Consider the following 12593-nt stretch of genomic DNA (forward strand, 5'->3'; position numbering starts at 1 on the left):
TTCATTCCTTTTTTTAAAGCTTGGTAAACTTGTTACTCTGCACAGATCATGCTATTTGCAATTTGTGTGTGCCGTTCAAAAAATACTTATGCACATGGTATCGTGAAATTTATAAAGAAAAGAGAAGATTATCTTGGAAACAAACACCTCTTGAAGCATTTCTGAAGAAGATGACTGCTTGTGCAACAAATCAAAGAGTGCCAAGCCAACAACGAGTGTGCATTTAGTCAATGATGATGATGATGAAGAATAAACATTCTTTAACATTTGTAAGTTATAAATAATTTCTTTATTATTATAATTTGCTTGATTTTACATGCTATATTTTCATTTCTTTGGAAAAATCAATCACTGTTTAAACATAAACTAATTTCATTGATGAGAACGTAACCCCTATTTTTAACATTATGTCTATGGGAAATAAATTCCCGCTATACAAGCGCACACTAGGAGCGAATTAACTCGTAAAGTCGAGATCTACCTGTAGTGTTAAACAGTCCACAAAAATCAACTTATCAGAATAACATACAATACTTCGTGGGATGAAAGAAAAAAAAAAAAAAAAAAACCCAGTGTGAAAAGTGCTGCATAAAGGCTGATGACACGAGCAGGAAAGGAAAAATTTGCCTTAAACATTGTTCAAAATACTCATGTTGTCTGTGTTCACAACATGAACAGTGGGAAGTAAAACTTCATCGGGTAAATGTTGGAACAATACATAAACTTCCTTTTTTGGATAGTTTGCAAGTCCAATTCTGTGGCCAATTTTCAAAATGGACTCCACACCACTGGACTTCATTTTGTTGGGTTACATTAAGGACCTGACGTACAAGTGCCTAATAAATATAAGGTCATGTGGAAAAATGTTGCAAAAAGAGAATTTATCATGCTTGCAATTCTGCTCACACAAGACAGGAAGGAATTTAAAATTAATGCTATACTTGAGACTCTGCAAGGCTTATAATAGTAGCAAGTTTCTCCCAGCATAGCCAGCCTAGTGAGTAAAAGAAATGTGTTTCATAAAGAGGGAATTCATTTGAATAGAGGAGATGCAAAGGATTTTGCTAATGTCATTGAGGAGTCATTAAGGTTTCCAGGAAACTGCTAAATTGAAGGGTTACAGGAGTTGTACGAATGACATAGGTTAATGGCATAGCCAAAATTATACTTGCACCCTCCTTATAAGTATTTCAGTTTATGACCTATAATTATCTTATATATAAAAAAATATGTTGAAATAGGTGGAAAAACCACTCTAAGTCATATGCCACTGGCAAAACATGTTTAGTTATAGAGAAATAGCAGGATCATAAAAAGCGAAAAAACACTCAATTTACTTTTGCTCTGTCTTCAGTATAATTTAATTTGTCTATGTTTGAAATATCAGACGTATTGTATATACAAATTTGACCTTTTCATTAGCATTAGTAGAGGTATATGATGCAAGAAAACAAGCACCTACACTACAACAGATGGAAGTTTACTCCAACTATCAACCACCAGTTGGCTAAAGGCAAATTTCTGCACATCTTTTCTACAATTGTCTTTCCTCAATTTGAATTTATGACCCCTCAGGTGAGTAATTCTTCAAGAGGAAGAATCCCATTAGCATTGAACTTGTTTAATCCATTCAAGGCCTTATACACTTCAATTAGATCACCTCGCAGGTGCCTAGTCTCCAGAACCTGCAACTAGCAGATCTTAAGCCTTTCCTCATAATACAAACCCTTTGATCCACTCACCAATCTCGTTTTGCTTCTCTGTACTCATTCCAGCAGCTCTATATCTTTCCTAAAATGAGGCCTCCAGACCTGTATACAGTACTCAGGGTGTGGCCTGACCATTTCCTTATACAAGGGGACAATCACCCCCTTATCCCTGCTAGCAAAATTCCCATATATCATTGACAAGACATAGGTGCTCAATCCATTCAAGGCCTTATACACTTCAATTAGATCACCTCGCAGGTTTCTAGTCTCCAGAAGCTGCAACTTGCAGAAGTTAAGCCTCTCCTAATAACACAAACCCTTTGTTCCACTCAGCAATCTCGTTTCCCCTTCTCTGTACTCATTCCAGCAGCTCTACATCTTTCCTAAAACGAGGCCTCCGGACCTGTATACTGTACTCAAGATGTGGCCTGAGCATTGCCTTATACAAGGGGACAATCACCCACTTATCCCTGCTAGCAAAATTCCTGTATATCATTGACAAGACACCATGAGCACCCTTGCGGCATTTTAGCACTGCTTAGAAAACTTCATATCTGACTACACATTTACCACCCATGTCCATTTCATTCTCCACTACCCTGTGTGTAGTACCACCTAGTTAATATGTTACTCTGGGGTTACTGCTATCCATATGCAGTACTTTACGTTTGTCAATGTTAAACTTCAGTTGCTACCTCTCAGCCCATCTGCTCAACTTTTCCAGATCCTGTTGGAGCAGCGTACCATCATTAATATCATTAACAACCCTGCCAATCTTCGTATCGTGTGCAAACTTATACATTAACCTTGATATATCTTCATCAATATCATAAATACCAAAAACAACAATGGGCCCAAAACCAAACCCTGGGGGACTCCACTAATAACATTAGTCCATGAAGAGCAGTGTCCATTAATTACCACTCTCTGTCTTCTCCCACTCAACCATGCATTTATCCATTGTAGCAACTTGCCTTTAATGCCATACTGCTCCAATTTGTACAGTAGTCTTTCATGTGCCACAATATCAAAAGCTTTCCTAAAATCCAAGTACATGATATCAAAATTATTTTTTGCATCCAGTTCCTTTGTGACCACATCATAGTATCCAATCAAATTTGTCAGACGACTTCCTTTTAACAAACCCATGCTGTGTCTGAACTATAACTGATCTAAGATGTTGGGGAGGGTCTTTTTATCAACAGCTCTCTGAAAGTGATCATAGTACTCAGTCAGATCAAGTTCAGATGAACATAATTTTATATGATTTGCAATAAAGGAAAGATGATGATTTGCAGCAAAGGAAAGACGAACGATGTACGCTACAGACCAAACAATTCTCAGAAGTATGGCATATCTTTCAGGCAACACACGAATAGGCAGCCAAGTGTGATTGCTTCATTATGGGCAAACTTTATTCCCAGTGGGAGTAAATATGAATTGGCTTGAGGGAGCTCAATGCTAATGGGATTCTTGCTCAGATTAAGGAGGCATAAATTAAAATTGTGGAAGGTGTGCAGAAGCTTGCCTTTACCCAATGAGTGGTTGATTAGTGGAACAAACTTCCATCTGTTGTTGTGGAAGTTGATAGTTTAAATAAATTCAAGGAAGAAGTAGACAAAAAAACTGGAGGGAATGAATAAGTGAAATGGGAAGTGTTTTTTTTTTTTTTTTTTTTTTTTTTTGGCTGATGCTGTATAAGCTTGCTTTCTTGCACCATTCGCCACTGCTAATGCTACACTTGCTTTCTTACATCATTTGCCACTACTACTACCACCACCACCACCCCTTCATCACAGATAATGATTTAATTATCTGTGATGAAGGATATGACAAATGACTACACTAAAGGTCTCAATGATATACCAGTCTCATTGTGGAAAAAGGCTGTTGTTACTCTTACCAATCATACTTTGTATTTTAAACTTATGTATCAGTCTCGGAAACTATCCGAAACATTTCAAGCAGGTTAACATAGTTCCATATCACATTAAAAAAAGGTGATAAATGTGCTGTATCTGATTAAAACATAACCTTGAAAAACAGCCTTACTAAACTATTTGCACAGTTGTATGCCAACGTCTCTTCGAATTCCTTGGACCATTGTGCTTCATTAATGAGAAACAACACGAGTTCTGTTTCTGCCATGGAAAGTCTGTGATCACCAATTTTCTACTTTTCTGGAAATATACCTCTGAATGCTTTTGATAATCACCTTCAAGATGATGCTGTTTACACAGACATTCCTAAGGCATTTGATAAAGTCACTCATGAACAACTAATTGAGAAACTTAAGCTATATGAAATATGTGAGCCATTGCTTAAATGACTATGGAGTTGTCTTCATTCCCTCAGAATTATCATTAGCTGAGTGAGCTCAGATCCTTTTATCCCACTAATTGGAGCACCTCAAGGTTCCTCACTCTGTTTTTCATCAGTTTCATTAATGATCTTCCTTCTTTCATGAAAACCGCAGCCATTCAAGTTGCTCTCTATGCAGATGACCTCAAAATCTATTTGGCCATGAAGAAGATAACCAATTCTCAGCAGCTTCGGTGCACCCTCAATAAAATCTCTTTGTGGCTATCACTGAACGACTTGTCTGCTAACCCCTTAATGTGTAAAGTAATCTCCTTCTCATCTTGCAAATCTTGAAAACTAATAAACATGGAATATATTATTAACTCAAAGAAAGATGTGACCAAGTCGGTGACTTGGGGTACTCATCTATTGGTGCTAAATTTGATGCCCATGTCCTTAAAACCATAAGGAACGCCTCTAAGTCCAAAAACTATATATATGCTGTTATCTTATATATAACCAATCCTGAATAATGTAAATATAAAACAAATATAAAACCTTTAATGTAAAAGTAATACTTGAATTCAGCCGACCAATCTTGAATCCTCATACCAAGAGTTTGCTTAGCAAAATAGAAGCAGTCTAGAAAAATTTTGTTCACTATCTCATGTTCTACAACCCTCCATTTTATCACTCATTATACTAAGAATCACTGTGCACTTCCTTTCATCTGAAACATCTAAGCACCAGAAGAATTATTGCTGATGCCCTTTTGCCAAAGTAATCACTGGAGCCTATGAAGCAACTGATATCCTAAAATCAACTTCCATACTCATCGTAGACAAATCAGGAGGAATGCCGTTCATCTTGACTCTGCTAACATCGACTTTATTAAGTTCAGTCCACTAAACAAAATTATTAAATCAGCAAATGACCCTCTCATTGACTTTTTTTTTGACAATTTTCAAATTCTAATGAACTCCATCCACAAGTATGCTACATGTCTTAAACTGCAGTGATTAGTTCTCTTTAACCTTTGCAGTTTATTTTTATTTATTTAAAAAAAAAAAAAAATTGTTTTTCTTTTCCTTTCTTCTATTTTATTTCTATTTATTATTTCTTCTATTGGTAATCAAATTTACTGGTTGTACGTATGATTTTAATGTTTGAACCTATTTTAATGATTTAGTTTACTGTTGGATTTCTCTCTTATAATTGTTATCAACTCTGTTCATCACTCTACTCTCATATATACTGTTAATTGTTACCTATTTTGTATACCTTGTTATCAATAAAATAAAAATAAATCTTCTCTCCAAAGTACAGGATGAAACTGCACTTCACTTATTAAAATTTCTTTGTTAAATTTTGTCATATTTTCACAAGAGCAACCTATTTAACACTTGAACAAGGCAGGGAGGGTAAGTCTAGCGTGCATAAGCAAAACATTTCTCGCTAAAGAATCATATTGTTTTAATACGATGGTTGATTGGTCGTGTTTTAAAACTGAATTAGCTTTAAAGTGACATTGTTCACTCGCTGGCAATGTGAATGGTTTCAAGTAAACCAATATGTAGTAACACATCGCCTGATCACTCCGTCGCTTGCCACAAAATGACCTGACCAGACCAGATATAACCTTCTGTGACAAGAAGGAAAAAAACCACATACCTGATTGACATAGTGGTGCCCAAAAGCAGCAAACTCTAGAAAACCTATGAGAAAAAGATCAGGAAATACAAAGATGTCAGAGAGGAAGTCAAAGAGATGAAGCAAATGGAACAAGTAATGACCATCATTGTCACCATATCAACTACTGCCATCGTGCGAAAGAACCTGCATAGGAACCTGGCAGCAACCAAAATATGAACTGGACAAAAAACCACCATACGATAAAAGAAAAACAAACAAACATAAGAAACAACAGATAATAATAATAATTATACAACAGTTTAACAATATAGTATATCTAACAGAATATAACTTATACTCTGTGATACCATACATTTTCTTTATGCATTCTACAAATTTAAACACCACAAACTAGAACCCCAATGGCCAATTCGAGAAATTCAGATGATCAACAAAATTTAAAGAAAAACTTTTCAAAACTCAAAATTATTTTTAAAAAAATTGCATTATGTAATTTTAATAGGAAAGATGCACTGTGTGAAAAAGACAGAAAAATTATATTGGAGAACAGAATAATAATAATAATAAAAAAAGCCTCCATAAAAAATACTGGGTTATTACAAATGAAATGACTTAAATGAAAATGTCCCTGCAATGTAGAATGGGTGTAACCAACTGAATGATTGAACAATTCAACCTACAGCACCTATCTACAGTCTAATTGCTCCTTGTTAAGTGTACCACAGTTGCCTTTAAGGATATGTTGCAACATCTTTTACTCTTCAGTAAATTAATAAATTGGTAATTCTCTGACCATGCCTATTACAGACGTTGCCTTTAATTATAATGTTTCAATAAAATTTACTCACTGTTTTAATAAATTAGTGTATCTTTTTGGCACACCAACTACATTATAGACTTAGAGAAGAAGTTTTCTAAATAAAACATATGAATATGGTGCTGTTTCTCCTATTCAGTATCAGTTATCATTAGTTTTATCATCATCATCATTGGCTATAAATAGTTAATTGGTACTGTTTTAGGAGAGGCCCTATAAAAAAATTATGAATTCAAATTAATCCAAATCAAGCTACATAAGAAAAGCAATTATATACCTCTGAGCTGATGTGTTTTTCCTTGGAAATTAGTTTTATCAAACGAGGATTCAAAGAAACTTCAACACATTCGTTTTCAAAATCCACAAAGAGAACAGCTGCACTGCAGTTATCCCCAGTCATTGGCTGATATCCTATGAAAATAATAGTGTATAAAATATTAATAATTACAATTATTAATAATTACAGTACAACAAATTTAATTACAACCTACTTTGTACTCTGCAAGAGTAGTGTACAACAGTAATGTTTCTTGGGGATCCACATCAGAATTTCTGACGTGGTTCCCCAAGAAAATATTTATTTTATTAAAAAAAACCCATCCATGCTGATTCCAGAAATACCCCTTTTTAAAAAATTTCATGCAATTTCAGAAATATGCATATTACCCTTGAAAAAATAATTAGTTCTTAGTTATAAGTCTTAACAATCGTGCTACGTTAAAGCTAGCAAGTCAAAATGTATACTTTCACTGCTTGTTTCTTATTGTTGTTTGTTATTTGATTTTTAGGAGCATTAGCAACTAAGGCCATATTGTTCCGGGAATATGCGGTGGTCATTCCCTGACCTTTTCCCATCCTCCGTATTTGGTGGTCATGGGCTCGAAACCCGGTCTAATCAAGAAGCGTATGCTATGCATTGCTGCTCCTGCCCACCTGGCTACAGAGGTGCCTTCACTGCTTGTAGATAATGCCAATAAAACCCATCATAATGATTTGAGACGTTTGGGTTTAGAATTAATAAATTAAATCAGTATTTTTCAAACTTTTCTGAGTAATGGATACTCTGAATAAGGAACTGGTGAAACAGTTTGGAATGAATAAATCAAATTGGCAGAACACAATTTTAAGGATAAATTTTATTTCAGTTATTCTTTAGTGCAAAATAACATTTGTCTTCATAGCTAGAAATAAAAAAATACGAATGAAGATATCACAGAGAATTTGTTTTCTCATAGATATATCAAGTATGGTTTCTTTTTATTTTAAATTTTGTTATGTATCAAAATGCATTTAAGGGCTAATTTTGTGGAATACTTGCACATGCTTGACACCAGTTAAAAAAAAAAATAATAAAATAAATAAATAAATAAATAAAAATAAAACTCAATAGTAAAAATACTATTCATTTGCATAGGTGAATTTAATGTGCAAAAAAAGTGGAAACATTTTTAGTGGAAAAATTATGCAAGTAAGTAAGAAATCCTATGAAGCATCAGCAAAAAAACACTTTTGCACCTTTAAACACTAGATATAAATTTATTACAGCAATAAATTACTCTAAAGGCTTCCAACACACCTATTCCTCAACCAGACTTTTCAATTTAACTGCATGTCCCTTCTCTACATATTGCTTGAGAATGAGTTTTTATTCAACTCTTTTTAAAGAAAAACACCTTAATTAGGTCTCCATGAAGATGACTAGATTTGAGACGTTAAAAAATTTACAAAATTCAGTTCTTTCCTGGGTAAAAAGACTCATTCTGCCCAAATCTAATCTTGTTGATCTTCTCTGTACTATTTACAACAGTATATGTCCTTCATAAAATGAGAGTTATTTTGACTGCATCTAAAATATGGAATTTCCAAAATTCTTTAAGAGTTGGACCTTCCTCCTTATCTCTGTTCAAACAAAGAAATACACGCACACTAGTACTGTATTGTATAGCTATGTACATAGGATGAAATGCCGTATTTATGAATGTTTAGTATTTATTTATTTAAATTAATGTTCATATTTTTCATTTTTCTGATACTTGAAAAAAATAACTCGTAAACCCGGGAACTCGTAAAGCGGGACTGCCTGTATTTGTATACATGACCTCCCTGACTTACGGAAATTCAAATTTCCAGGAGTTTTTGCCAGCCAGTGCAAACGTAAAAAATTCGTGAAAACGTATTCTGCATCCCGTACGAATAAATGGAGGTATCGTGAAAATATCGCAATGTGAACCCAATAACACTGGTTTTTTTTTTTTTTTTTTTCTTTTTTCTAATTAGTTTTAAATCCTTGAAAGTTGAAAATTTCGCTATATTACCACACTATTTATCTCTCTAAAATGTCATATTTACAATGGAAATTGCACTACCCTTTCATTGCTATCATATGTTCCTGTTATAAGAATAAATTTTGAACGCCTTTGTGATATTTTTCTAAAGCACGTTTCTGGTAATCACAACCAAAAAACAACAAAAACAATTTGCACTTTGATTTATTGGGCTTTTCTGTTAGTGCGTCTAATTATAAACGGGTAGTAAACTCGATCTTATTGCATTTGCAATAATACCAATAACTGCAACTGTGCGGGTTTTTACGCTATTACGATCAAATGTGTTCCCGTTCACTGAAATCTTCAATCATATAAAAAACATATTTTCAGAAACTTCTCTTCATTCCTATATACGCATTACAATGATGAAGGGAAAGCGACCAATGAAAACTGCGAGTAGCAGTACTGCCAGGAAACGAAACAAAATTCATTTAGAAATGAAAATGATTAAAAAGTACGAAGCAGGACAAAGATTGTCATCTATTGCAAGGGAATTAGGCTTGCTGCTTCAAAAGTGAATACTATTTTATAGGATGGTGGACATATAAAAGAACATGTCAAAGGATCAACGCATTTAAAATCGATAGTGATCACAAAACAGCGTTCAGGTGCTATATCGAAGATGGAACAGCTGTTAATAATATGGAAAATCAGATTCAGAAGTGAGTGCCCCTGGGTACAATGACCATTCAAGCAAAAGCATCAAGTATTTATAAAGATATTAAGGATAAATACGGCAAACCCCAACCCAAGCTTGTGGCAAGCAATGAGTGGTTTAATAGCTTCAAGCATTGCGCTGGTTTCCACTACGTTCAAGTATGCAGTGAAATGGCCAGTACCAATTCTGCAGCTGGAGAGAAATTTTGTGATGTTTTGGAAGGCGGCTATTCAACTAAATGAATATGAAGGCGGCTATTCAACGCAGCAAATTTTAACGTTGACGAGACTGCTCTGTATTAGAAAAAAAAATGCTGGACCGAACATACATTGCCAAAGAGGAAAATACATTGTTAGGTTTCAAGGCGTCAAAAGATAGGGCCACGCTCTTGCTTGGGGCTAATGCAGCAGGAGATTACAGATTAAAACCACTGCTTGTGTACCATTCTGGAAATCCTCATGCAATTAATGGCATCAGTAAAGCCATTCTACCCATACATTTCCGATCGAACCAGAGTGCATGGATAATAATTTCTCTCTTTGAGGATTTTGCTTCTATTAGGTAATGTTCCTGGACATCTTATGCATCTAGATGATTTCAATTCGAATGTGAGAATCATATTTCTACAGGGTGTTCGGAAAGTCACTGTGCACTTATATATTTATTAAAAGACGTGTTTCAATATAGAATACAGGCGGTAAATATGAATGACAATTATAAACGATGTTGAATGAACTTAAATACCATCAGCAAAAAAAAAAAAAAACTTCATATATCACCTGTCCATCTCCACTAATAGTCTGCCTAGTCAACTCTTGAATTTCTTCAGAATAATCACCTACAACAACATGAGACTGTTTGCTCCAACAATCAACTACCCTCTGGCTGAAAACAAATTCCCACTGCAATTTGCAGAATTGAAGGCTTAAAAGCACCCCTTCATCCCTCCTAAAATGAGGCCTCCAGACCTGTATGCAGTGCTCAAGATATGGCCTACCCATTACCTTATAAAATGAGGTAATAATCTCCATATCACTGATGGCAAAATATCATTAACAAAATCCCACAAATTGTCCTGCCAGCCTGTCTGCCCTGCTTAGAGGAATTCACATCTGACTGTACAATTATGCCCAAGTCCTTTTCATTCTTTACCCTGAGTGTGCTAATAATACAGCTGGCATTGTTATCACACTCACGGTTACTGCTACCTATATGCAGTACTTTGCATTTATCAATGTTAAACTCAATTACCTCTTCTAAGCTCATCTGCCTAATTTTTATAGATATTGTGGTAGCAAAAGAATCTCAGTTTTTATTTCTTCATATTCCTTCATCCTATATTTCTAATACTTCTGGAAATTTATGCAATGACCAGTACACCTGACTAACATTGTCATATTTCATATATCTATAAGTAGTGTGTGTGTGTGTGTAGTAATAGCATTTGCCATATAGTACAAAGATGCCATGACTTTTGGTGCACTGGCAAAAAAAAAAAAAAAAAAAAACTGATCAAGTAGATAAGAAAACACAAATTTCAATGACATGCTGTCTAAAAGAAAACTTCCTACAATCTAAACCTCGAGCCCTGTAATTTAGTTTATGACCCCTAGTTCTGGAATGCTTTAGAATAGTGAGAATTCCATCTTCATTCATTTTACTACTATCTCTCTCTCTCTCTCTCTCTCTCTCTCTCTCTCTCTCTCTCTCTCTCTCTCTCTCTCTCTCTCTCCCTCCCTCCCTCCCTCTCAGAATCTTATAAACCTCAATCAGGTCACCTCTGAGGTACTTGGTTGCCAAGCTCTGTGGCTGGTTGGTCGGTGGCTACTAGGAGTTTTATGGCGCATCAGCATCTAAGGATATATATTGTGTGCCAAGTCTAAGGTAATAAAATATAAATATATAGGAAATATGTAAAAATATAAAATAACATATCTAGTTAATATATTATAAACTAAAATATGGCATAAAATATTTATAATATATTAAACACTAAAGCAATCTAAATAAAACTATATAGATTAATCAGTTGTAAAAAACCTGAATACATCTGACACATTGTCATCGTCCGATAAAATCTGCCTGGGTGTATAAGGGCTCAGACAGATGGCTAAAACATAAACAGCATTCATTACTAAAAAAGGTACATTCAACTAAAATATGATGGATTGTTAAATTTGCTTTACAATGTCTACATACAGGATTATCATCAGCCCTCAGCAAATACGAATGCATCGGGTGAGAATGTCCTATGTGTATTTGAGCAAGAATTACTTCCTCCCGTCGAACCCTGCGCTGACTAGAATGCTAATGCATTATTACAGGCTTAATTTCATTTAGCTTGTTGGTAGGGGCAGCCATCCCAAGATTCTTCCCAACGCGCACATAATTTTTTGTAGATTAGTTGCTTGCAGTCTGTATATATTTTCTGCATCCTCTGTATTTGGTGGTCACAGGCTCGAACCCCGGTCTAATCAAGAAGTGCTACGCACTGCTGCTCCTGCCCACCTGGCTATGAAGGCTCCCCGAAGTCATTGCCTCTGATACCAACATGGCTAGGAATCCAGCAAAAGCGAATATCAATGTTTAACTCTGAAAGGGAGTATAATATTTGCTGCACCCGACACAAATACTGGGTGTGTGCTTCTCACGATGGATAAGCCTGTAATACGCTTAGAGAGTCGGTATATAACATGCACCTTTGGTACTGGTGGGTTTTTATATGATCCAAGCCCAGTTCTATTCCATGTAGCTCTGCAGCGTATATGCTACATTCATACAGAATACAACTGCAGATTGTTTTGCTTTGGAAAAACACAAGCAGGTCCCGCAAACTCTTCAGACTTCAAGCCATCTGTATAAACCGGAAAGAAGTCAGAATATTTGGCAAGGTGTGCTGCAAAGAGTTGCCGATATATACATGCCATTGTGCTATCTTTCAGCCAACTCCTAAGAGTGAAGTCACAAGACAGAGTTCATATATTCCAAGGAGGAAGGACTTGCTTGGCTCACACAGATATATTATCCAATGTGAAGTTAATATCATGAACCAGCTCTTAAATCCTGATACCAAAAGGCCGACTGGCAGTTTTAAGCGTATTATATAGATTTTTCCACCGTGGCATATA

General features: G+C 35.2%; 1 protein-coding gene across 1 annotated transcript in view; it reads right to left on the reverse strand.

Moving 5' to 3' along the window:
- Window positions 1-12593, reverse strand: part of Rrp5 (Ribosomal RNA Processing 5) — a 615569-nt gene that overhangs the window by 234136 nt on the left and 368840 nt on the right. Inside the window, exon 22 of the mRNA XM_090384558.1 lies at window positions 6758-6891. Within this exon, the coding sequence (XP_090240684.1) occupies window positions 6758-6891 (134 nt within the window). The remainder of the gene's footprint in view (window positions 1-6757; window positions 6892-12593) is intronic.

The sequence above is a fragment of the Mastigoproctus giganteus genome, chromosome 11, assembly GCF_048544385.1.
Source record: "Mastigoproctus giganteus isolate SK-2022 chromosome 11, ASM4854438v1, whole genome shotgun sequence".
In the NCBI taxonomy this organism is placed as follows: domain Eukaryota; kingdom Metazoa; phylum Arthropoda; class Arachnida; order Uropygi; family Thelyphonidae; genus Mastigoproctus; species Mastigoproctus giganteus.